The 27,094-nt window shown below is 47.7% G+C and overlaps 2 protein-coding genes across 2 annotated transcripts; one reads left to right on the top strand and one right to left on the bottom strand.

Moving 5' to 3' along the window:
• The first annotated feature begins 3,207 nt into the window (after window positions 1-3,207).
• LOC148116218 (vomeronasal type-2 receptor 26-like) lies at window positions 3,208-7,578 on the top strand. Its single transcript, XM_087883500.1, has 3 exons — window positions 3,208-3,342; window positions 4,794-4,923; window positions 6,445-7,578. Exons 1-3 carry the CDS (start codon window positions 3,208-3,210, stop codon window positions 7,347-7,349), a joined length of 1,170 nt encoding a protein of 389 aa, XP_087739626.1. The 3' UTR covers window positions 7,350-7,578.
• Window positions 7,579-22,567: 14,989 nt separating this feature from the next.
• On the bottom strand, window positions 22,568-24,705 carry LOC132711867 (vomeronasal type-2 receptor 26-like). Its single transcript, XM_087883499.1, has 2 exons — window positions 24,654-24,705; window positions 22,568-24,258 (listed from the first exon to the last, which is right to left on the bottom strand). Exons 1-2 carry the CDS (start codon window positions 24,703-24,705, stop codon window positions 23,354-23,356), a joined length of 957 nt encoding a protein of 318 aa, XP_087739625.1. The 3' UTR covers window positions 22,568-23,353.
• Window positions 24,706-27,094: the final 2,389 nt, after the last annotated feature.

Genomic DNA, 27,094 nt, shown 5'->3' with positions numbered 1-27,094 from the left:
AAAGATATCTTCCTCTTTTTCCTGGCACAGCTGCCGAGCACCTTGGCCTTGACTTTTTACAAAGAATTTCATTATGGCTACACTCTACTCACTCTTATGCTCCCAACTTTCCACGGTAGGATTGTGGCAGGCCTGGAGCCTGAAGGCATGAAGGTAAAAAGACGGCTTCTAGATCTGACACCTTTATCATTACACATCTTGCTGCTAATTGAATTCCTAAGTATCTTACTTTTTTGGTAATCGGAATATCTAACTTTTCCCTTAACTCCCTTTTCTCTTTCTCTGTAACGTTTTTTACTAATATTTTCATTTTGTCTTTATTAATTTTCAACCCTGCCACTTCACCAAGATAATAAACCACATTAAAAATAAGGACAACAAATTTTAAACTGTGCTAGTCGAGTGAAAAAGTTGGGGGCGAGTCATTGGCCCCCACGGAGAGGGCTCGCAAATTGGGTGTCCTCCTGGATACACGGCTGTCTTTAGAAGAGCATAGGACAGCCGTGGCCAGGGGGGCTTTTCATCAGGTCTGCCTGATTCGCCAGTTGCGTCCCTTTCTGGATCGGGACTCCTTACGCACAGTCACTCAGGCACTCGTCACTTCCCGCCTGGACTACTGCAATGCTCTCTACATGGGGCTCCCCTTGAGGAGCACCCGGAGGCTCCAACTGATGCAGAATGCGGCTGCACGTGGGATTATGGGAGCGACAGGGCGCTCCCATGTGACACCCCTCCTGCGCGAGTTGCACTGGCTTCCGGTGATCTTCCAGGTGCGGTTCAAGGTGTTGGTCACCACCTTTAAAGCGCTCCATGGCATGGGACCTGGGTATTTGCAGGACCGCCTTCTGCTGCCGATAGCCTCCCACCGACCAGTAAGCTCCCACAGAGAGGGACTCCTCAGGGTGCCATCAGCCAGGCAATGTTGGCAGGCGACCCCCAGGGGGAGGGCCTTCTCTGTGGCAGCTCCTGCCCTCTGGAACGATTTGCCCCTGGAGATACAAAGGATATCGGATCTCCGGGTTTTTCGCCGTGCCCTGAAAACTTTTCTTTTCCATCAAGCAGGGCTGGCGTGAAACCCCCTCCCCTTTTTTTTTTTTTTTGCCTTTTTTAGCCTTTTAAATTGTCAAATGGGTTTTAGTTTTAATGTTTTAAATTTTGGGCCACAGTTATATAATTCTTTTAAAATTTTAATTTTTGTATTCGTATGTGTTTTAGTTCCGGCTGTGCACTGCCCTGAGTCCACTAGGAGAAGGGCGGGATATAAATTGAATAAAATAAATAAATAAATAAATAAGAAGAACTCGGTTTTGGAATCAGTAGTGCTGATGAATAACGGCCTTCAATAAATCGATCCTGTGACTCTCACTGGTGTCTGGTGCCCATCAACGGTTACCAGAACTGAAGAAGCTGCTCCAAGAGACGACCAAGTTGACTAGGGCGGAAGAGGAGCATCTGGGAAGGATTAGAGCCAATGGAGCAAAGAGAGGGAGGGAGGACAGAGTCCTATAAAACAGTCTGTAATATGGAGACAGAGACCCTGTATCATTTCTCACTAAGCCCTACAAGGTTAATTAAAGAGCATCCTTTTTAGAGGCGGGACTTGCTATTCTAACCAACATCAAACATTTGGCAAGAGAAACTCCAGCAGCAAACCCTGCTAAATTAAATTAAAATTTTAATTTAATTTAATTTAATTTAATTTAATTATTTAATTTAATTTAATTTAACCCTGCTATAAATTTTTTTAAAAAAGCAAAAAAAAAAAAGCAAATCCAAGTTCCCTGTAATTTCCCCATGTTTTTCTTACTCCAGGCAAGTCCGCAAGAATTACCAACAGTTCCTGGCCTTCATGTTCACAGTCAGAGAGATCAACAAGGATTTGGCTCTCCTCCCCAACATCACCCTTGGATACCAGATTTTTGGCTATTATCGGACTAAGATGAATTCCATAAACAGCCTCTCTCTACTCTCCACCATAAAGGAAATGGTTCCAGGTTACAAATGTGACAGGCAGGACCCTCTGCTCTCTGTCATTGGAGGTGACAACCCCAAATCCTCGAGTCAAATGGCCTCCATCTTCAGCATCTTCAAGGTCCCACAGGTAAGGAGGCTCCTTTGGATGCAGTTATGGAGTAGACAAACAACAGGATCACTCCCAGAAGCCAAGGAGGAAACCAAAGGGGGTTTGAGGGACACATGAAGACTATGTGATGTAGTTGAATTCATTTTTATATTTTATGTTTCACAATATAATAACCGCAGAGAGAGATCATTCTGAAATGCTGTCCTTCCCAAGAGGAATTCCTTCCTGGCTTTCAACAAGTGTAGCCACCATTTCAGCTCTTCAGAAGTGCGAGCTCTTTCTAGGGAGGGAAGATTCTTAAGGGTATTGACCAAAGTGTTGATCATGTTTCATGAGTGGTGGGGGCAATGAACCAGGCAATGGTGACACACACACCCTAGAAGCCACCTTCAAAGTTTACTTTGTCTTTGAAAGAGGAATCTCCCTTTCTGCAGCTCGGGGTTGGCTTTGAGATCCCTCAGGAATACAGGCCAGTGTACCCTTCCTTCTTCCGGATTAATCCCAGTGAATTCCCTGAGTGTGTGGCTTTAGTCCAGCTGCTCCTGCATTTCCAGTGGAACTGGGTTGGGCTGGTGGCCTCCGAAGATGACACTGGAGAACGTTTCATCTCATCTCTGATGTCAATGCTGAAGGAGAAGGAGATCTGCCTGGCCTTCACTGAAAGGTTGGAATTTGAAAGTTTTGATCTCATGAGGATGACATTGTATTCCAAAATTTGTATTAAAGCTGAAGTCATTATTCTGTATGGAAACTCCCCTACCATAGCAAATTTAATGATGGTTCTCAGTGACTTGAACTTTGAAGAGATGCCACATCGGAATGTTTGGATCCTAAGTTCTAATTGGAAATTTACCGTATTAGGAAACTTCTTGAAAGTTGTAAAGCCCTTGCATGGAGCTTTACAGTTTAGGGAGCACACAGGAGATGTCTCAGACTTCAGCCATTTCCTCCTATCCTTGAACCCCTTGAACCAGAAAGAGGATTTATTTTTCCAGAATTGGTGGAAAGATCTCTTTAACTGCATTATCCCCAAACTATGGCCGTTCCCTATGTCCCTACTTGTAAAACCATGTACGGAAAAAGAAAAATTACAGAATCTGCCAGCTTTCATTTTTGAAATGAGAATGACGGGTGAAAGCTACAACATCTACAATGCCATTTATGCTGTGGCCCATGCACTGCATGCAATGCATGGATCAGGAGGTCGACCAACTAAATTGAGGCTTGGAAAGAGGATCTCCAACGTCCATGCATGGCAGGTAATCTCTCTGACTTTTCACAGATCCTTAGAGAGGAAACTTCCATATATAATTCTTCAACTACTGATGCTATAGCAATAGCATTTAGACTTATATACCACTTTACAGTGACTTACAGCCCTCTCTAAGCAGTTTATAGAGTCAGCCTCTTGCCCCCAGCTATCTGGCTCCTCATTTTACCAACCTCAGAAGGATGGAAAGCTGAGTCAACCTTGAGCCTGGTGGGATTTGAACTGCCAAATTGCAGCAGCCAGCACTCAGCAGAAGTAGCCTGCACTACTGCACTTTAACCACTGAGCCACTGAGGCTCTCATATCATTGCATCTCAGAACAGACTAAAGTAGCAATTGTTAAAAAATATATGAATTAAATACAATGTTTTGTTGAAAAGGGATAGAGGGGGCAAAGGAGAAGTAACCTAAACCGGTTGAGCATAATTTCCTTAGAGGGAAGATCTTCATATGTGGTCCTGAAAGGTCTTCAACACCGCCCTGAGTTTCGGGTGGTGACCAGGGAGGGAGTTGTCAGCCCTGAGCAGGATGATATACATTATTTAGCCATTCAAACCCCCGATTGTTCCTATCTCAACCAATGACAATTTAGCATCCAAATATTCCAAGATGGCATTGCTTCTCAGACATACAAGATGGTGGCCATCACAGAATGATAGAAGCCATAATCTCTGTTTCTGCCTTTGAGCCAAGGATTCCAATTTCAGAAGGTCTCTTTTCTTTCAGATCCTTCCCTATTTGAAGAAAGTCCATTTTAACAACACTGCTGGTGAGGAAATCTCCTTCTCAGAAGATGGACTGGGATCTCCTCGTTATGATCTTCTGAACTGGCTTCTCCTCCCCAATCAATCTTTTGTCTCAGTGGAAGTTGGACAAATAGATCCCAGGGCTCTTCCAGGCCAGGATTTCACCATTAACTCCAATGCAATTGTCTGGGTTACAGAGGTGAGCTGGAAGGAAATGTCGTAACTTTGGGGAAGGAATCACTCTTTCCTGATGATGCTGAATGTTCTTCTAACCTGAAAACAGGTCTATAAAATCAGAAAATGTTTTCAAAATTAATTGAAAAATCTGCTTTTGCGGCTAATAAATTTGAGATATCATTTGCGAAAGGTCCAACTTCTGCTTGAAACACAAGATGCATTTAAGATCAGGCAGAGATTTCCATGGACCATTCCTTTGTTTGAGAAAAGCTGTAGCTCAACGTCACAAGACTTCCTTTGCAGGCTGAGCTTCGAGATCCAACGTTCAGCATCCATTGGTGGGTCAGGAGTGCCAGAGGTCTGAGTCCCCCTGGGAGCTTTTTCCTGGTTTCTCTTAGACCCTGGTCAGCTATTTCTGATGAAGACCTTCTGAACAGGGAAATGGGAACGTGGAAATGGATATGTGAAGCATGTTCATTGCTGCAGCCACCGCAAGTGTTTCTCTTTTTTCTTTCAGAAGGTGCCCTTTGCCAGGTGTGGCATGAAAAGGTGCCAGGCAGGAGAGAGGAGGAGAGTTCCAGCGGGCGAGAGGGTTTGCTGCTACCAATGTGCTTCTTGTCCAGAAGGAACCATCTCTAATCAGAAAGGTAGAGCACACTTCTAATGTAGCTCTTACAGGATCTAGAAAGCCATTCAGTAGATCTAAATTTTAGTTTTGTCATTGTTGGTAGGATTGAGGTTCTTTATACTTTTTAACAGAAACTCTCATTTGATGGATCTAAGTCCTGCCAGGATCTAAGTCCTTCCCCCACAGGACTCCTTTCTGCTCTTCAACAATTTTGTGTGGTAGTTTCAGGGAACAATGTCTGGGTCCTCTACTAACTTTTCCACTCCTGCTGTCACATCCCACCAGGAAAACTAGCTGGCAAACTTTTTTCTGAAAGTCCCAAGCTTTGTTTTTTATTGTTTAGGGCAGGAGTTCTGTACCTCACACCCCTAGAACGCTTCCGATATATTCTCACATCCCTTACAAAAATAAATAATCATATGCATATAATTTGCATATAAACTATAATTTTGAAACTTCTAAAGTTTTTGCACCCCCTGGAATATCATCTTGCACCCCAGGTTGGGAACCCCTGATTTACGGAGTCCTTCTTCCATCAGAACTATTCAAGAGAATGGATAGACCTGTCAGAGAAAGTGGAGATCCATCTATCTATGTCTATTAGCTCCCAGGAGTCTTCTTAGACACCTTAGACAAATTCACCTTGTGTGTCCAATCACACTTGCTCAATAAAGAATTCTAATTCTATTCTATTCTATTCTATTCTATTCTATTCTATTCTATTCTATTCTATTCTATTTGTTCAGCTCTGACTGAATGGTGGAGAATAGAAGGATTTATATTCAGTTCCAAGAAGGTTCCACACCCATTTTCACCCTGATTCTACTGACTCTGAGGGCACAGATAAACCTCCAAGAGGCCATTCGCCCAGACACTGTTTGACCTGGGCCTTTGGCTGCCCAGGACAAATGGCCCTCCGCCAATTGGGTGGTGGCAGCAGTGGTGCTGGGGGAGGGGCCTTAGGGGGCTGTGGGGAGGCAGCAGGCCATTCAATCAGTGGCAGGCAGGGGGAGAGAGCAAGAGGTGTGGTGGTGCACAGCTTCTGGCATTGCAGGGAGGGAGATGATGGCTATTTGTTACGTGCAGCCAAAGGCCCAGGTCAAACAGTATCTGGGTGAATGGGGGGAGGGCCAGGGGTCCATTGGCTGTGGAGAATGGTCAGCAGATGGCCAGCAGAGGAGGAAAGCTGGCTGTCAATCAGCTGAAGTGAGTGGCTGGGAGCGAAGGGGGCACTGCCAAGGGTCAGGGCCTAAATGTTCCATTCAGCTGCAAAGGGCCTTTTTTCCAACCAACTGACCAGGTCAGCTGGAGCTGAACAGATCCTGATCTCTGGGTAAGGTATTCCCAAGGTCATTGAAATGAAGGATGATTTCCCATTTTTTTGATGCGCCATAAAGTGCACAGTGGGTCATTCCCTCAAGAGCTTTGTGCATTGTCCACTATAGAAGAGGGAAGAATTTAGTTACTCATGAGGAAATGATAATATTCGTGACAGATGCCCCTGAAATCCTTTATCTAATCCTTTGACTCTTGATTTCAGATGCAGCTCTCTGTGACCCTTGCCCCAAACACCAATATCCCAACAAGGACAAGGACCAATGCATTCCCAAGAAGATCCACTTCCTCACCTATCAAGAGACCCTGGGATACACTTTGGCTTCTCTATCACTTTTCCTTTCTCTCCTCACATCTTCAGTTCTGGTGATTTTCCATAAACATCACGATACACCGATCGTCAAGGCCAACAACCGAGATCTCACCTACCTCCTCCTGGTCTCCCTCCTGCTTTGCTTCCTCTGCTGCTTCCTCTTCATTGGTCGACCCACAAAGCTCACCTGTCTCTTCCGACAAACTACCTTTGCCATTCTCTTTTCCCTCGCGGTTTCCTCTGTGTTGGCAAAAACTGTCATGGTGGTTCTGGCCTTCATGGCCACCAAACCAGGGAACAAATCAAGGAAACTCTTAGGAAAACCACTGACCAACACCATTGTCTTAGCTTGTCCCCTGGTCCAAGCACTTCTTTGTGCCACCTGGCTGGTAACCTCTCCCCCATTTCCCAACTTGGACTTCCACTCCTTGGTAGGAGAGGCCATCTTGGAATGTAACGAAGGCTCAACTTTGATGTTTTATGCTGCCCTGGCCTATCTGGGTTTCCTGGCCATTGTCAGTTTCACGGTGGCCTTTTTGGCCAGGAAATTGCCTGACAGCTTTAATGAAGCCAAGTTCATTACTTTCAGCATGCTGGTATTTTGCAGTGTTTGGATCTCCTTCCTCCCCACCTACCTGAGCACCAAAGGGAAGTCCATGGTGGCCGTGGAGATCTTCTCCATCTTGGCCTCTGGGGCTGGTCTCTTGGCTTGCATCTTTTTCCCCAAATGCTTCATTATCCTACTTAAGCCCCATCTGAATTGTAGAGAGAATATAATGAGGCACAAGAATTTGTGATTTATGTGGGAATTGGAAACTATTTTTTTTTATTTGATCTGATTTCTAAAAAATGATGAAATGGAGGTTGGGCTTGTCCATTAAATAATTGAAAACCAAGTGACGTGACTAATCACAAGTTATCTCTTATCAGCAACTATCCCTCACACTTTTATTTTTCATTCATTTCTTTTTCCTCACTGAGTCCCTAGTGATCAATTTGGAAATAAACACAGATGTTTTAAGGATGTATTTGTATTTGTATTTGTATTTTTTGTATTTAATTGGATTTATATACCGCCCTACTCCCGAAGGACTCAAGGAGGTGAACAGCCAAAAAGATAAAACACACAAACTACAAAATTTAAAAGACAATATAAAACCCATTAAATACTTTGGCCCAAAACAAATTAAAACACCCCTAATGTTTTAAAACAAAATTTGAAAATTTAAAAATTACAATTAATTTTTTATACGCTTCTTTAAAGTTCCCGCTCTGACCATATGGTATCCTTCTTTATTGGCTCCATGGATTGGGAGTGGGTCACACTACATTGTGTTGGTTCTTTTCAATGGTGCAGCTACTCCTCCTTCTTAACATCTACATGAAGCTGGTGGGTAAGATCACCCATCGCTGTGGGGTGAGGTATCATCATGTGCTTCCTTTCTTTCTTTGTCTCAGAAGCACTGTCAACCCTGAAGCTGGCCTAACTGTGGCCATTTTCTCCTTGTAGTTTTCCTCTAAGGAGGTTTCTCTTCACATTGACACAGCCTAGAGCTAAGGGACAGGGTGGGGTGGAGGTGTAGAGATACCTGGGGTTTGTAGCCTAATTAAAATTCTTTCCCCTGGGAATCAAGGACATTTGTGCAGTGTTCGAAAAAAGGAGACTGAGGCCATCTAGCAACTGGACTACATGCGGATTGGACCATGTGACTGGAGACTCTGGGAGGAAGTGACAAAGTTTTACTTTTCATTGGGTGTAAAACTGGTGGGAACTTAGAGCCGGTTTTCCACCATTTTGATATGTCCCAATAAAATGTTCTTTGAGGAATATGCCTGCCTCAGATTTCTTATTGAAAGGGATGTATTACTTGGAACCTCGACAAGCACCTTTAAATTATAGACCTATAATGTTCAACACTGAGCAGGTAGAATAAGTATAAAAGAGAGAGTGCTTCTGAGACAATGAAAGAAAAGAAGCACATGATGATACCTCACCCCACAGCGATGGGTGATCTTACCCACCAGCATCATAGATGTTAAGAAGGAGGAGTATCTGCACCATTGAAAAGAACTAACGCAATTTAGTGTGACCCACTCCCAATCCATGGAGCCAATAAAGAAGGCTACCATAGCTGATGATATTGAAGGCCACCAGAAGGTCAGGTAGACACCATTCCACTCTTATCAAAGTCCTTCCAAAAGCCCAACCACTATCCCATACCCAGGCCTCAGTCCTGACCAAATGGGGACCAGAAAATCCACTTCAACCAGGTTCCTCTAAAGCTGCTGTGTGACCACCTTCTCCAAAACCTTCCCTACAAAAAGGGAGATTAAACACAGGATGGAAATTGTCCATCAGGGTGGGGTCCAGCAGTTCCTTCTTGAAGAGGGGCAAACCAAGGCCTCCTTCAGAGGTGGAGGAACAATCCCCTCTCTGAAGGATGAATTTCTGCTAGCTCCATCTCCACTGGTGGGTCAGATCCCAATAACTGCAGACTTCCTGCCTCCAACTCTTGTCTCTGTCCCTCTGTTGCTCTCATGCACATCCAGACTTTCCACAGTTCATTATCATCCCATTTAACAAAGTGAAGCTCCACAAAAACCTTCCTGGCCATAGCTACTATCTGCTCCTTGAGAGTCCAGATAGACACCAGATTGCACAGCAGGCTCAAACATGGCACTGCAATGTCATGCAGGACCAAAGACGGAAAGTCCCCAGTACTGAGAGGACCAATCTGAGACTATTTCTCCCCATCCATCAGCCTTCAAGCACGAGAACCAAAAAAATTGATTGCATTGTTTGGTCCATCAACATTTGTGCAATTGAGTATCATCGGCATACAGATGATACCGGACCTCAAACTGGGAAGCCTCACTGAGGCACCTTGGAAAGGAGGGAGTGGGCTCAATCTCTTTATTTGATTAATTTCACATTTCAACCCTGCCATTGAGACATAAGGAAACAACTTAGGGGACTGGAGGCTAAAACATAGGAAGAACGGTTGCAGGAACTGGGCATGTCTAGTTTGATGAGAAGAAGGACTAGGGGGGACATGATAGCAGTCTTCCAATATCTCAGGGGTTGCCACAAAGAAGAGGGAGTCAAGCTATTCTCCAAAGCACCTGAGGTAGGTAGGACAAGAAGCAACGGGTGGAAACTAATCAAGGAGAGAAGCAATTTAGCACTAAGGAGAAATTTTCTGACAGTTGGAACAATTAATCAGTGGAACGACTTGCCTCCAGAGGTTGTGAATGCTCCAACACTGGAAGTTTTTTTTTAAACAAGTTTTATTAAATTTTTCTTTCACATGCATATTTTATGAGCAGAGTGTTGACCGGGTCACATCTTATAACAGTTATATATTGAATTTTATAATCTATTCCAATCTTCCTTTTTATTTTTTCCAAGTACAATTTACAGATCTCAATTTCAGCCATAATATTCTTTTTCCCAACTTCTTTAATCTCTTCTTAATACATAATATATAAACAGTATCACCATCCGCCCTTCGATTCCTAATTTCTTAGCATAACATCAATTAATTATCTTATTTCTCCATTTATAAAATATATTTCTCAGAATCCCCATCACACTTTTTGGCTATGAAAAAAATGTACTTCATCATATTCAATTCTTACATTGACAGCCTTTAACTTAATTGACCTTCCACATCTTATCTTAATCTCTTCTTAGTACATGATAAGCAATATCACTATCCGCCCTTAATTCCTGATTTCTTACTATAGCATCAATTAACTATTTTATTTCATCATTTACAACATATTTTTTCAAAATCCCCATCACACTTTTTAACGTTTCAATTTTGTCTTGATTTCAGTTATTTTAGTTAATTAGTCAGTTAGTTAGTTTATTACACTTATATACGCCCCCTCTCCCGAGGGACTCGGGGCGGTGAACAGCCAGCAAATAAAATACACAGATACAAAATTTAAAACAATATTAAAATCCAATTAAATCAATTTGGCCCATAGTTAAAAACCCTATATTAAAACCCCTAATTTTTTAAAACAATTCTTTTTAAAAAGAGTAGGTCAGGCCAGCCCAGCTTGATGAAACAAAAACGTCTTTAGGGCAGTTCGGAAAGCACGAAAATCAGGGATCCGCCGTATCTCCGGGGGCAAATCGTTCCAGAGGGTAGGTGCCCCCACAGAGAATGCTCTCCCCCTGGGGGCCACCAGCCGGCATTGTCTGGCCGACAGCACCTTGAGGAGGCCCTCTCTGTGGGAGCGTACTGGTTGGTGGGAGGCTACCGGTGGCAGAAGGCGGTCTTGTAAGTACCCGGGTCCTAAGCCATGGAGTGCTCTAAAGGTGGTAACCAATACCTTGAAGCGTACCCGGAAGACCACCGGGAGCCAGTGCAGCTCGCGCAGGAGAGGTGTTACATGGGAGTGCCAAGTCGCCCCCATAACCACCCACGCGGCCACACTCTGCACCAGTTGGAGCCTCCGGGTGCTCCTCAAGGGAAGCCCCATGTAGAGAGCATTACAGTAGTCCAGGCGGGATGTGACGAGGGCATCAGTGACTATGCGTAAGGCATCCCAATCCAGAAAGGGCCGCAACTGGTGAATCAGGCGAACCTGATAGAAGGCCCCCCTGGCCACAGCCGTCATACACCTTTAAAGCGTTCCATGGCTTAGGACATGGTTATTTACGGGACCACCTACTACCACCAATAGCCTCCCACTGGCCAGTACGCTCTCATAGAGAGGGACTCCTCCGGGTGCCATCAGCCAAACAATGTCGGCTGGTGACCCCTAGGGGGAGAGCCTTCTCTGTGGGGGCACCTACCGTCTGGAATGAGCTCCCCCCAGAGATACGGAGGATCCCGGATCTGCGCACCTTCCGCCGCGCTGTGAAGACTCTTTTATTCCATCAAGCAGGCTTGGCCTAATCTCCTCCCTCTTTTAATATATAAATTTTAAATCTGTTCTTAAATTCTTGGGGTGTTTTAATTTGTCTGGGCCAAAATGATTTAATTTGATTTTAACTGGTTTTTTAAATTTTTATATTTATGTATTTTATTGCTTGGCTGTTCACCGCCCTGAGTCCTTCGGGAGTAGGGCGGTATACAAATCAAATAAAACATAAACAAAACATAAAACATACGTTCTTCTAAGGACAGCTGTGAATCCAGGAAGACGCCCAAGTTGCGAGCCCTCTCTGTGGGGGCCAGCGACTTGCCCCCAAAAGCCAGTGCTGGTACCAACTGACTATATTGGGATGCCGGAAGCCACAGCCACTCGGTCTTGGATGGGTTGAGCCTGAGCCTGTTTCTCCCCATCCAGATCCATACGGCTTCCAGGCACCGGGACATCACATCAAGGGCATCGTTGGGGTGGTCCGGGGTGGAGATGTACAGCTGAGTATCATCAGCATACAGATGACACTTCACCCCGAAACCACAGATGATCTCGCCCAGCGGCTTCACATAAATGTTGAACAGGAGGGGCGAGAGAACCGACCCTTGCGGCACCCCACACACAAGGCACCTCGAGATCGAACTCTGTCCCCCTGTCAACACGAACTGCGACCAGTCAGAAAGGAAGGAAGAGAACCACCATAAAACGGTGCCCCCTATTATTATTATTATTATTATTTATTAGATTTCTATACCGCCCTACTCCCGAAGGACTCAGGGCGGTGCACAGCCAAACAATAAAAACACATACAATACAAAATTTAAAAAATAGAATAAAATCAAATTAAATAATTTTGGCCCCAACAAATTTAAAACCCCAAACTTTTAAAACCAATTTAAAATTGAATATATAAATACTAAAAGATATTTAAAATTTTAAAAATCTTTTATAAAAGAGGGGGAAAATTAGGCCAGGCCGGCCTGGTGAAATAGTAAGGTCTTTAAGGCGCGGCGGAAGGTGCGCAGATCCGAGATCCTCCGTATCTCTGGGGGGAGCTCGTTCCAGATAGTAGGTGCCCCCACAGAGAAGGCTCTCCCCCTGGGGGCCGCCAGTCGGCATTGTTTGGCTGACGGCACCCGGAGGAGCCCCTCTCTATGGGAGCGTACCGGCCGGTGGGAGGCTATTGGTGGTAGTAGGCGGTCCCGCAAGTACCCGGGTCCTAAGCCATGGAGCGCTTTAAAGGTGGTAACCAAAACCTTGAAGCGCACCCGGAAGACCACCGGGAGCCAGTGCAGCTCGCGCAGGAGAGGTGTTACATGGGAACGCCATGTCGCTCCCATTACCACCCGCGCGGCCGCACTCTGCGCCAGTTGGAGCCTCCGGGTGCTCCTCAAGGGGAGCCCCATGTAGAGAGCGTTGCAATAGTCCAGGCGGGAGGTGACAAGGGCATGAGTGACCGTGCGTAAAGAGTCCCGATCCAGAAAGGGACGCAACTGGCGAATCAGGCGAACCTGATGAAAAATCCTCCCGGTCACGGCCGTCAAGTGCTCTTCTAAAGACAGGCGTGAATCCAGGAGGACGCCCAAGTTGCGAGCCCTCTCCGTGGGGGCCAATGATTCGCCCCCAATAGTCAGTGATGGCGTCAACTGACTATATCGGGACGTCGGAAACCACAGCCACTCAGTCTTGGATGGGTTGAGCCTGAGCCTGTTCCTCCCCATCCAGATCCGTACGGCCTCCAGGCACCGGGACATCACTTCAAGGGCATCGTTGGGGTGATCCGGGGTGGAGATGTACAGCTGGGTGTCGTCAGCGTACTGATGGTACTCCACCCCGAAACCACGGATGATCTCGCCCAGCGGCTTCACATAAATGTTGAACAGGAGAGGCGAGAGGACCGACCCTTGCGGCACCCCACATATGAGGGGCCTCGGGGCCGACCTCTGTCCCCCTGTCAACACAGACTGCGACCGGTCAGAGAGAAAGGAGGAGAACCACCGCAACACAGTGCCTCCCACCCCCAACTCTTCCAACCGGTGCAGCATGATACCATGGTCGATGGTATCAAAAGCCGCTGAGAGATCTAACAAGACCAGGACAGAGGAGCACCCCCTGTCCCGAGCCCTCCAGAGATCATCAACCAACGCGACCAATGCCGTTTCCGTGCTGTACCCGGGCCTGAAGCCCGACTGGAACGGATCCAGATACGTCGTTTCATCCAGGTGCTGGGGGAGCTGTTGCGCGACCACACTCTCAACAACCTTCGCAACAAAGCGAAGATTGGAGACCGGACGATAATTTACCAACATTGCCGGGTCCAGGGAAGGCTTCTTGAGGAGAGGCCTCACCACCGCCTCTTTCAAGGCGGCGGGAAAGTCACCCTCACTCAGCGAAGCGTTTATAATCCCCTGGAGCCAGCCTCGTGTCACTTCCCGGGAAGCCAGTACTAACCAGGAAGGACACGGGTCCAATAAACAAGTGGTCGCGTTCAGTCTACCCAGAATCCTGTCCACGTCCTCAGGGGTCACAGGATCAAACTCATCCCAGATAACATTCTCAAGACCTGCCCCTGTCTCTCCCCCTGAGACTACCCAGTCGGAGTCCAAATCTTCCCGAATCTGAGTGATTTTGTCATACAGATACTGAACAAAATCCTCGGCTCTACCCTCCAAGGGGTCCTCCCGCGCTTCCTGGTGGAGCAGGGAGCGGGTCACCCTAAAGAGGGCGGCCGGGCGATTATCTGATGACGCAATAAGAGCAGCAAAATAACTACATTTCGCTGCTTTTATCGCCACTAAGTAATTCCTAATGTGGGATCTTACTAGTGTCCGGTCAGATTCAAGAAGACTGGCCCTCCAACTACTCTCTAGGCGTCTTTTCCGGCACTTCAACTCCCTCAGCTCCTCGGTAAACCAAGGAGCCAATTGAGATCGGCGCCGGGTCAGAGGCCGCAAAGGCACGACCCGATCCAGAGCACCAGCAGCCGCCCTATCCCAGGCGGCCACCAGGTCTCCAGTCGAGGCGTGTGCCAGAACCTCAGGAAATGGCCCAAGCTCCATCTGGAATCTGTCAGGTTCCATCAGGCGCCTGGGGCGGAACCATCTGATCGGCTCTGCCTCCCTGCGGCGGGGTGCAGCGGTTCGAAAGTCGAGACGAAGGAGAGAGTGATCTGACCATGACAAGGGTTCAGTAACTATATCCCCTATATCAAGATCCCTCAACCACTGTCCAGAGACAAAAACCAGATCCAGCGTGTTTCCCCCTGTGTGGGTAGGGCCATGAATTAACTGGGTCAGGTCCATAGCTGTCATGGAAGCCATGAACTCCCGAGCCATCTCTGACGTCTCACCCACGGACGGCAGGTTGAAATCCCCCATAACCATAAGCTTAGGGGTATCAACCGCCACCGCGGCGATGACGTTGAGTAGCTCGGGCAGGGCTGTTGCCACGTGGCAGGGAGCCAGGTACGTGATCAGCAAACCCATCTGAACCCCATGACCCCATTTCACAAAAAGGGATTCACAGCCGGCCGTCTGAGGAACAGTGGCCTCCCTCGGTCTCAGACCTTCTTTAATGATAACCGCTACCCCCCCCCCCGCCCCTCCCCTGTGACCTCGGCTGATGGAATGCTTGGAAACCTGGCGGGCACATTTCAACGAGGGGAACCCCCCCTCCTGGCCCAACCAGGTCTCCGTAATACCTGCCAGGTCCGCACCCCCCTCCTGAACAAGATCACAGATGAGGGGGGCTTTATTTACTACGGACCTGGCATTGCACAGCATCAGCCGAAGGCCTGGGTCCTGAGGGTCTATGCAACCTGAGGAGCGAGTAGAGCCTTGGGGGCCGGAGCACGCCACCGCTCATAGACAGCGAGTGCGCACTCCCCTAACACGATATGGCCCCCTGCTCCCGCCATATCTACCCCTCCCACCTACAGTACTGATGTTCAAAAAACTATCCGGACAAGCTCTAACCCCCCCCTCGATCCCGGGTCCCCCATCCCCCACACCACGCTTCACTGCCAGACCCGACCCTCCCCCTTGTGGGTTATCCCCCATACCCACAGCCCGAATTCCAATCTGACCCTCCCCCTCCCTAGGACCCCTTAAAAATTTGACTAAAAATTTTGTTAGAAAGCCCCTCAATCCCCTCGTTTTCACATGCCACCTCTCTGGGTCCCAAAACCCTTCCTTGAGGTGGGCCCTCGATAGTGAGGAGGGCCACATCTGCGAGAAGGGGGAATCTCGCAGCGCAAGAAGATCTGCAGTCGTATACATCTCCAAAATGCAGCGATGGAGGCCCAAAGCTCAGACAGGGGACTTCACAAAAGATGTAACACAGCCAATTGTTCATCGATGTGCTGTTGGTGTCTCAACTGTCCTCCCACAACAGCAGGAGGGTCCTAAATTATCTCCTCCAATGGGGACGACCTCCGGCCCGCCCTCTCACAGCGGAACCCCACGGGGCCGTAGATTGAAAAAGTTCTCCCACAGACAAGAGTCATGATGTAATAGAGGACCCCTCAACAGTTGCATCAGTTTGGCTGACCATGGTCGGAAGAAAGATTTATCAGTCTATCAGTCAGTCTATGAGTCACGCCAGGGGCGAAGATGGAAAATCCTTGGCAAAGTCTTATACTCAAGATCATATTCGAGTAAGTCCCGATGAAAAAGGGAAAGAAGGGAAGGGGAAGAAGGAAGAGGGGAAGAAAAGGGGGGGGAGAGAAGATTCCCTCAATTAGGGCGAATAATAAGCCCATTTAGGCAGACACAGTACCTGGGAGGGGGAGGAGAAAAGGGCTGGTATCTATGTGACGGAAAACTCCTCCGTCGCCCCCCAGCCCTACATTCCTCAGATAGTTCAGTTCTTCCGGGATAACAAATCCAAACCCCAGCCTCCATTGGATGTCACAGGGGGCCTCCAGGTCCTCTACAGCTGCCAAGATATCCCGGGAGGGGGTCTTTCTTCTCCAGTCCGTTATGCTCCTCTCAGTTTTCACCCTCTAGCAAGCCCCCCTTCTCCGGCAATAGGGCCTGAGAACAGCTCCAGTACTTCCATGGGGTGTGCCATGGCCCAGTTTAATGTTGGGGCCGGGCTCACCACCCCCGCTGATATCCACGCCACCATTCCCGGATTCCAGGGGCCGCTGAGGAAGTTCCTGAGTGGGGCAGATGAAATTTCAACAGGCTGCCACCACTCGCTGCCCCACAGCCATACTTCCCCTTTCACCTTGCTGCTATCGCTGCCAACGAACAAACCACCATAGCACCACTTTCGGCGGCGTTGGAGCAGCGCGGCCAACTTCTTCGCCGGCGCCTCTAGGCATGTCCAGGGGCGAGGGAGATCTCAAAAACCCTCGCCCCCTCCGCTGACTGACCCCCCCGCCGCCAGCAAGCTACATCTCCATATCTCCGTTCTCCGCTCTCCGCTCGGCTCGGCTCCACTCTCCCTTCTCCTTCTCCTTCCCAGCAGCGCCGCCGCTCTCCACTCCCCACTCGGTTCGGCTCTCGGCGGCGTCGGTGGAGTCGGAGCAGCGCGGCCACACTCTCCCTCGCCGCCTCCGACTCTGGGGGCGTCCAGGGGCGAGGAAGATCGCAAAACCCTCGCCCCGAAGCCATCCAACCGAATCAGGGGTCGCTGATGGTCGAGCTCCCCTGCAGCACCCCCTCGAGCCCCAGAAAGTCCTCCATCCAGCCGCAGCACCTCACCTCACGACTGCCATCTTGCGCATGCTTACTGGAATCAGTATATCCCCAACCCCTCCAATCAGCGCAACATGATACCATGGTCGATGGTATCAAAAGCCGCCGAGAGATTTAATAGGACCAGGACAGAGGAACAACCCCTGTCCCGAGCCCTCCAGAGATCATCAACCAACGCGACCAAGGCCATTTCTGTGCTGTGCCCAGGCCTGAAACCCGACTGGAACAGATCTAGATAAACCGTTTCCTCCAGGTACCTGGGAAACTGTTGTGCCACCACACTCTCCACAACCTTCGCCACAAAGCGAAGGTTGGAGACAGGACGGTAATTAGCTAATACAGCCAGGTCCAAAGAAGGCTTCTTAAGGAGGGGCCTCACCACCACCTCCTTCAAGGCAGCGGGGAAGTTACCCTCGCTCAAAGAAGCATTGATAATCCCCTGGAGCCAGCCTCGTGTAACCTCCCGGGAGGCCAGTACCAACCAGGAGGGACACGAGTCCAGTAAACATGTGGCCCCGCTAAGTCTACCCAGAATCCTGTCCACGTCCTCAGGAGTCACAGGGTCAAACTCCTCCCAAATGACATTCTCAAGGCCTGCCTCTGTCACCCCGTCTGAAACTACCCAGTCAGAGTCCAATCCTTCCCAAATCTGAGCGATTTTGTCATACAGATATTGAACAAAGTCCTCAGCTGTCCCCTGCAAGGGGTCTTCCCTCGCTCCCTGATGGAGAAGGGAGTGGGTCACCCTAAACAGGGTGGCTGGGCAATTATCTGATGACGTGATAAGAGCGGAAAAATTCTCCGATTTTGCTGCTTTTATCGCCACTAGATAGGTCTTAATATAAGACCTCACCTGTGTCCGGTCAGATTCGGATTGGCTGGCCCTCCAACCGCTCTCTAGGTGTCTTTTCCGGCACTTCATTTCCCTAAGCTCCTTGGAGAACCAGGGAGCCACGCGGGATCGGCACCGGGTCAGAGGCCGCAAAGGCACGACCCGATCCAAGGCTCCAGCAGCCGCCCTATCCCAGGCGGCCACCAGGTCCTCGGTTGAGTCGTGAGCCAGAACCTCAGGAAATGGCCCAAGCTCCCTCTGGAATCCCTCAGGATCCATCATTTAATTATTTTCATAATTAAACCAAATTGCCATTCCATATTTCATCTGCTGTTCTATTTTACAATAAACAATATACATCATCAGATTCACTTCTTACATTCACAATTAATAATATTAATACAGTTCCCTCAGATCTACTAATATATACCTTATTTCCCTTCCTCCTTTCCACTATTCTTCCCCTTTTAACCATTTTCTCGTGGTCTCTGAAATTCCACTTCTTAATACTTTTCTCCTTTCATCCCATTCTCTTAACTTCCTTTTCTTTTTTTATCTTTTTATATTTATTGTATCTTTTCTCCTGAATCCTTTTTCTAACTTTTGGGTCTATTACTTGCATAATTCTCCCCAAGCCTTTTCCTAATCTTTTTCCATTTCCTTCTCTTCCCTTTTGGGGGATATTCCCCCCTATCTACTCTTTTTTTGCCACTGTAAATCCCAGTATAATCATCTAACTTTTTACATTCAATTCCTTTTCCTTCAACATTATTTTCTTGCTTCTTGTTTATATTTTCTTTTTCCTGTTTTGAATGTTCTAGCAAAATTTCTGACTTTTTGTTGCCCTTTAATGCTTCATGCATGATTTTAAACATCTCAATTAATTCCTCACACATCCAAGACTCCATATTATCAATTTATCTTGGACTTACTTTTTTTATGTGATCGGAAGACTAATCAATCAATAAACTATCTACCTACTAACACATGTGATTATTTTAGGGCACTGTTTGGACTTTTTCATTGACAAGAACCTCATTAGGATGGCCATGATGCCTTGAATGACCTCGATGGGGACATATAATCACCAATGAAATTTGATTCCAGTGTGGGGCCAGATCAAACTACACAAAAACCTCTGTGCACACAGATATCATAGAGCACCATGGTTTACCAACGAGCTCTGAGAGATGATAGGGCACAATGATTATAATATTGCATTCCCTGCTGACATTCTTCGCTCATAACTCCCAGCAAATCACCCAACATTGAAGAGGCAGCATAGCAGAACTGGGTGGGTTGGGGGGGTTTCAATGCTACCAGATCAAAAAAAAATTGAATAGGGAAATCTACAAAGCCGCAGGAGATTGAACATATAGGATCAAACACAACGACACTAAACCTACATTAGAAATATTGAAAATTTCAGTGAGAAGGAATAAAATGAGAAAATGTACTCCTTGAAATAATAAATCTTTCACAGGAAATTTTATTGGGGGCTTTTATTGGGGACCGGGCCTTGTTGGGGACAGTTGGAAGACATTGAAAATAAAAGGATGGTTGATTGTTGCAGACAACAAATACATTGTGACCAGTCAGAGCACTTGATAAGGTGTTATTTAATATTTTAAGTCCCTCCACCATGTCATCTATTTTTTAGAATTTTTACCCCTTTCTAAACATGTCCCAAAGAGGAATATAAACGTGGCCTATCCCTGCATTAGTTACATGTTCTTGTTTCTTATGATATTTTCTCTACATTTGAGGTGGGGTCTGAATAGGATAATGAAGCATTTGGGGAAAAAGATGCAAGCCAAGAGACCAGCCCCAGAGGCCAAGATGGAGAAGATCTCCACGGCCACCATGGACTTCCCTTTGGTGCTCAGGTAGGTGGGAAGGAATGAGATCCAAACACTGCAAAAGACCAACATGCTAAAAGTAATGAACTTGGCTTCGTTAAAGCTGTCAGGCAATTTCCTAGCCAGAAATACTATCATGAAACTGATGAGAGCCAGAAAACCCAGGTAGGCAAGGACAGCATAAAACATTGAAGCTGAGTCTTCATTAAATTCCAAGATGGCCTCTCCTACCAAGGAATGGAAGTCCATGTTGGGAAATGGGGGAGAAGTTACCAGCCAGGTGGTACAAAGAACTGCCTGGACCAGGGGACAGGCTAAGACAATGGAGTTGGGCAGAGATTTTCCTAAGAGTTTCCTAGTCTTGTTCCCTGGTTTGGTAGCCATAAAAGCCAGAACCACCATGACAGTTTTTGCCAAGACAGAGGAAACTGCAAAAGAAAAGAGAATGGCAAAGGCAGTTTGTCGGAAGAGACAGGTGAGCTTTGTGGGTCAACCAATGAAGAGAAAAGTGCAGAAGAAGCAGAGCAGGAGGGAGACCAGGAGGAGGTAGGTGAGATCTCGGTTGTTGGCCTTGACAATCGGGGTGTCACAATGTTTATGGAATATCACCAGGATCGCAGATGTGATCACCGAGAGAGAAAGCGCTAGAGAAACTCTCTTGCTCTCTTGATAGGCAAGGAAGTGGATCTTCTTGACAATGCAGTGCTCCTTGGCTTGTTGGGATATTGGTCATCTGGGCAGGGGTCACAACGAGTCACATCTGAAATCAAGATAAAGTGATAAGATGAAAGTTTTTGTCTAAGGTTTTCAGAGGGATTTCTCATGAGTATTACCCTTCCCTCAGGGGAGATGTGATTCTCCCCTTTTTCTTGTGGCCAATCCACAAGTGTGTTGATAGAATGACCCACTCAGCACTTAGGATGACCCCGGCATAGGTCAGTTAGAAACAAGTATCAGTCATTCAGCAGGCCTTCAAGGTCATGAAAAGTTCCTCAGGAAACACCCAATGTCCCTGAGATGACACCCAAGTGGATGGCAGTGTTGGATGGCAATTTCTGTACTTCTTTATCTTATCTAGAGTGTGCCATCTTGTCTGGGTGGTGTGTGCCAAAGCTTCTGGGTAGAGAAGCGGACAATGTAGCAACCATAGAAAGATAAGTGTCAAAGTGTGTTGGGGCTTCCCTCTTGCTTAGAGGGGCCCATCTTTATTCAGCTGAATAAACATGTAAAACCTATCGAGGCAAATACCTGGAGTCTGCCTTTATTTATACAGAGCCACACCTGAAACCAGCAGAGACAGAGAGGGGAGGGAGGGAGAGAATGGAATGGAATGGAATGGAGTGGAGTGGAGTGGAGTGGAGTGGAGTGGAGTGGGGTGGAGTGGAGTGGAGTAGAGTAGAATAGAATAGTTCATTGTTTATTCGTTTATTTATTAAAGGAAAGAATTAGAAGACATACGTAGATGGATCTTTCTCACAGTTCTAATCATTTCCAGGGAGATGGATAGTACTGAAAGAATCATAAATAACAAAAATTAAAGCTTGAACCATACATCCCACAACTTCAGGAAAACATTGCTGGTTAGTTTTTCCAAAGGAATACGAGAATGGAAAGGACAGTAAGGAACAGTTATAACTTTAAAAAAGCCAACTATGATCTCATAGACCCGTGATGGAGAACCTATGACACACGTGCCACAGGTGGCACACGTAGCCATATCAGTGGGCACGCCAGCTCAGCTCTGGTGCACATGCGTGCGCTGGCCAGCTGATTTTCAGGCCTTCTGGGCCCACCAGAAGTAGGGAAATAGGCTGTTTCCTGCCTCCAGAGGGCCTGGGGGGGGGTGGGGTGGGCAAGGCCCGTTTTTCTTTCTCACCTGGCTCCAGAACCTCTGTATGCATCTGGGGAGGGTGAAAACAGCCTTTCCCACTCCCTCGGAAGCCCTCTGGAGGCTTGAAACGGCCCATTTCCCAACTCCTGGTGGGACAGGAAGTGACTTTTTTTGCTGTCCCCAGCCTCCAGAGGCTCTTAGAGAGACTCAAGACAATTTTCTTTTTTGCTTCTTAACTGCCACATATTTTAGCTGGGGAAGTTGGGAGGGGGTTGTTGTTGGAGCAATAGAAAGTTAGTCATAACAATATTCCATATTCAAGGACTTTTGCCTGCGTCTGATGGAGACTGCCTGAAGATTGTATCTAGTGGAGTGTGAAAAGTTGATTGGACAATGTGATGAACCTGTGGGGGTGGGGCATGGCTGTGAACATGACATCTCTAATAAATTGGAACTTTGAGGAATCTCAGGCCTCAGAGCTTTATTTTGTTGGGGATGTTCCTTGGAACCCTGACACAATGGCTTTTCTTCATATGTCAGAAACGGAAAAACAGGTTTCTGTCTCTTTCTGTTAATCCACAGAGCAAATGGTGCCTGGTGGCTCAGCAGACTGATAGCATTGTGATTAACACCAGCTGTCTGCAATTACTGTAAGTTCGAATCTCACCAGGCTCAAGGTTGACTCAGCCTTCCATCCTTTCAAAGGTAGGTGAAATGAGGACCAGTTTGTGGGGGCGATAAGATGACTTTGTATAAATATACAAAAGTATGAAAGCTATTGCTTAACGCATTGTAAGCCGCCCTGAGTCTCCGGAGAAGGGCGGCATATAAATAATTTTTTTTTAAAAAAATGGACTTGAGAATCAGGGTGGAGTTGGGCATGGGAGCCAATGAAGCAGAGAGATGGCATTTGGCCTGTGCCACAGTTTATTCAGGTGGTGCAAATAACAGAATAACAGAGCAGGAACGGACCTTGGTGATCTTCTAGTACTCCAACTCCCTGCTCAAGTAAGAGAATCTATACCATTTCAGAGCAATGATTATCCATTGGGTATGTCTAGAGAAGGGAAGGACTAGGAGTGACATGATAGCAGTCTTCCAATATTTGAAGGCTGCCACCAAGGAGAGGGAGTCAAGCTATTCTCCAAAGCACCAGAAGGCAGGACAAGAAGCAATGGATGGAAACTAACCAAGGAAAGGAGCAACCTGGAACTAAGGAGGAATTTCTTAACAGCAAGAACAATTAACTAGTGGAATGACTTCCCTTCAGAAGTTGTGGGTGCCTGATCTAAATCTAAAATAACCTGAACTAAAATCTGGAGAAATTTAAAATCTGATATAACTTGAACTACATGTCAACAGTCCGACTAGAAACCCAACAAAAGTAAGCACACTCGGGAACTTTGTACTTCCAAAAGCAAAACTTTATTGGCTACACCATTTCAGTACTGAAGAATCAAAACCAGCTCTGGTTTTTCCCGCGCAGGGCTTGCATGGTTAAACAATAGCTTCTCCTTCTCCCCATCCCTGGATGTCTACATTGCCCAATAAGGAATCATCCTTTTATTCTGAGAATAGTTCATTTCTTTGTCAGACACCTAGAGAAATGGCCTTGGTGGTTCCTTGCTTCTTAGGGTCTGTCCCTTTCTAAATATGCCTCAAAGTTAAATATAAATGGTGCCTTTCCCAGCATTACTTAGAGATTCTTGTTTCTTATCATATTTTCTCTACAATTCAGACTGGGCCTCAGTAGGATAATGTAGCATTTGGGGAAAAAGATGCAAGTCAAGAGACCAGCCCCAGAAGCCAAGATGGAGAAGATCTCCACGGCCACCATGGATTTCCCTTTGGTGCTCAGGTAGGTGGGGAGGAATGAGATCCAAACACTGCAAAAGACCAGCATGCTGAAAGTAATGAATTTGGCTTCGTTAAAGCTGTCGGGCAATTTCCTAGCCATAAAGGCGATGATAAAACTGATAAAGGCCAGGAAACCCAGGTAGGCCAGGACAGCATAAAACATCAAAGCTGAGCCTTCATTACATTCCAAGATGGCCTCACCTACCAAGGAATGGAAGTCCATGTTGGGAAATGGTGGGGAGGTTACCAGCCAGGTGGCACAAAGAACTGCTTGGACCAGGGGACAGGCTAAGACAATGGAGTTTGTCAGTGGTTTTCCTAAGAGTTTCCTTGTCTTGTTCCCAGGCTTGGTGGCCATGAAGGCCAGAACCACCATGACAGTTTTTGCCAAGACAGAGGAAACCGCAAGGGAAAAAAGAATGGCAAAGGCAGTTTGTCGGAAGAGACAGGTGAGCTTCCCGGGTTGACCAATGAAGAGGAAGGAGCAGAGGAAGCAGAGCAGGAGGGAGACCAGGAGGATGTAGGTGAGATCTTGGTTGTTGGCCTTGACAATCGGTGTGTCACGATGTTTAAGGAAAATTGCCAGCACTGCCGATGTGATCACGGAGAGAAAAAGAGTGAGAGACACTAATGTGTATCCCAGGGTCTCTTGATAGGAAAGGAAGTGGATCTTCTTGGCAATGCAGTGGTCCTTGTCCTTGTTGGGATATTGGTCTTCTGGGCAGGGGTCACAGTGAGCGGCATCTGTAATCAAGAGTCAGTGTGCATTTCATGGTGAATCAACAAAGGCAAATCATCCATCTATATTGACGATGCTGGGAATAAGTTAGCCAGAAAAACGGATCTGTTCTCTGGCCCAACCTCTCTGCTTTATTCTTCAAATCCACTCATTCAAACTTTTTTTGCAGGGAAGGATTAATAGACATAGATTGATGGATCTGCTCTGTCTCCAAGAGGTCTATGAACTTCCTGGGAGATCGAATGTTCTGATAGAAGAGTCCTTAATAAAAACTAAAGCTTGAATCTCACATCCCATTTTTTTACAAAAAGATTGACAGCTGGTTGATGGGATGTAAAAGTAGGAGTAGAAAGCCTAGTAGGGAGCCTATGAATTGTGCCCCAAAAGTATCCCATATTACATTTCTGAGGAGCATGAAAAGTGGCCTGTGGGATAGTACAGTTTAAATTCATGAACTGAGAGGGGCAGCTGAAAAGTTTGAAGATGTTGAAGCATGTAAAGCATCCTATCCAAACTGATGCCAAAATTAACACTGAATGACTTCCTGGAAGATCAACATTAGAAGTGTGCCCTACCTGTCTGATTAGAGATGGTCCCTTCTGGACAAGGGGCACATTGGTAGCAGCAGACCGGCTCTCCCTCTGGAACTCTCCTCCTCTCTCCTGCCTGGCACCGTTTCATGCCACACCTGGCAAAGGGCACCTTCTGAAAGAGAAAAGAGAAATATTTGAGATGGCCGAAGTAATAAATACACTTCATTTGTCTATTTCTACATTTCTGTTTCCATCTCTGAAGGTCTTCATAAGAAATGGTTTACCGGGGCCAGCTAGGAGAATAAGCTCCAGGGGGATTCAGGCCATTGGCAATCCTGACCCATGAATGGATGCCGGAGATTGGAACTGGGACCTCAGAATGCAAAGGAAGGCTTGTGACATTAAAAATCTTAATCAAACATTTTTCTCTTCCGGCTTGTCCCAAGATGGCGGCGGTCGGCTGAGCTCCGCGAGGAGATGGAGAGGTCGCTGGTGTCAGGGGTCTTCGGGAGCCGCTTTAACAATCTCCGGCTCCAGTCCCAATGAGGGGAATGCCCACCCTGCCTGCTGAGGGCTTTTTCGCCCTCCGGAATATCAGGGCAGGGCGGGACGCGCTGTTTGAAGCCGCCGCGGGAGATGGGGCGGCGGCCTGCTAAAAACAGCTGTTTCCGGCTTGTCAGTGCCGGGAGGAGTGGAAGCCGGAGCGTTTCGGCGGCGGGCGGCGTTACTATGCGGCGGCGGCGGCTTGGAGGTGCCCTTCATCCCCTCGCCCCTCACGGATCTCTGGGACGCTCTTCGGACGTTTTTTGGGGGTCCTGGAGGTGCCATGGGGAGCCCAGGGTGCTGGTTACGAGCCGGCCGTGGCGGTGGTGGCGGCGGCGCCGGCGGAAGGCAATGGCAGCCACGGATCATCCAGCTGTGGAAAGAACTTGTAGCAGGTGGATGGGAGAATACGGACAGCCTTGCCTTGCCCTCAGGATTACCATCTGCTCTTTTTTGAGCCTTGACCCCTGTTATCCGGGGTTTGTTTGTCATCAGAGCTGAGACTGGGGATTTGGGGAGTTTTGGGACAGGAGAGGCAGGAGGCTGACCAGGGCTCTATTGGTCGCCTCGGGTGGCTTCTCTCCCCCCCCTTCTTCCCTCAGGTATGTGTGGGTGTTGGCCTTTGATGGCCACCCACCCTGGACTTGGACTGGGTTTTTTTGTCTGCTATCCCTACTTTCGCCCCAGGGAAGAACTTGTGCCTGTGGGATTATCAACATTGTTTCTAATAACTTTACAAATTGCTGGCTTCTTGTGCGACCCCAAACTGGAGGAGAACTGGGCAAAATGGTGTGCAGGTGCTGAGGGGGCTGTTTGTCATCCGCCAGATGAAAGGATGGACTATTGTGACTTTATTGTCAGTGTCATCTGCCCCAGTCACTGTGAGAGGGTGACTGGGATAATTATCCTCCAGACGTGGGGGGATGTCACTGGCCCCTTTCACTGTCGTGAGAGGGCAGTGAACCAGCTCCTGATATGAAGATCTACTTTGACCCAGTATTATTGGACGATCCCCGAGCCCTGACCAATTGACTCTCCATCTCTGTTTTTGTGCGATGTTTACGGCTGCTGACCTGCTTGCGCTGCGAGACTCCCCCCTCTCGCAGGTTTGGCCCTCCTCACTATCGAGGGCCTACCTTGATGACGGATTTTGGAATCCCGAGAGGTGGCATGCGGCGAGGAGGGGGTTGTGGGGTTTTTTAGGGAAATTTTTAGATAAGGTTTTAAAGGTTTCTGGGAGGGGGTGGGTTCGGTGGGTTTGGGGGAGAACCTGTCGGGGAGGAGGCCAGAGCCGGCTGAAGAGCACGGCACTAGAGATGCGGGAACCGGGGTCAAGGTGGGGGTTAGAGCTTGTGTTATGGATGGTCATTACATCAGTACTGTGGGTGGGAGGGGCAGATATGGCGGCAGCAGGGGGCCACATCAGGTTGTGGGAGCACGCGCCCGCTGGCTCCAAGCGGCGGCGCGCTCCGGCCTCCAATGCTCCTCTCGTTCCCCAGGTTGCACAGACCCTCAGGCCCTGGGCCTTCGGCTGATGCTGTGCAACGCCCGGTCCGTGGTAAATAAAGCCCCCCTCATTTGTGATCTTGTTCAGGAGGGGGGAGCGGACCTGGCGGGTATTACGGAGACCTGGTTGGGCCAGGAGGTGGGGGTTCCCCTCGTTGAGATGTGCCCACCCGGTTTCCGCGCATTCCATCAGCCGAGGACACAGGGGAGGGGCGGGGGGGTGGCGGTTGTCATTAGAGAAGGTCTTGGTCCGAGGGAG

This window comes from Pantherophis guttatus, chromosome 1, assembly GCF_059756535.1.
Source record: "Pantherophis guttatus breed Tessera chromosome 1, ASM5975653v1, whole genome shotgun sequence".
NCBI classification, from domain to species: domain Eukaryota; kingdom Metazoa; phylum Chordata; class Lepidosauria; order Squamata; family Colubridae; genus Pantherophis; species Pantherophis guttatus.
This window is presented reverse-complemented; position numbering and strand designations above follow the sequence as displayed.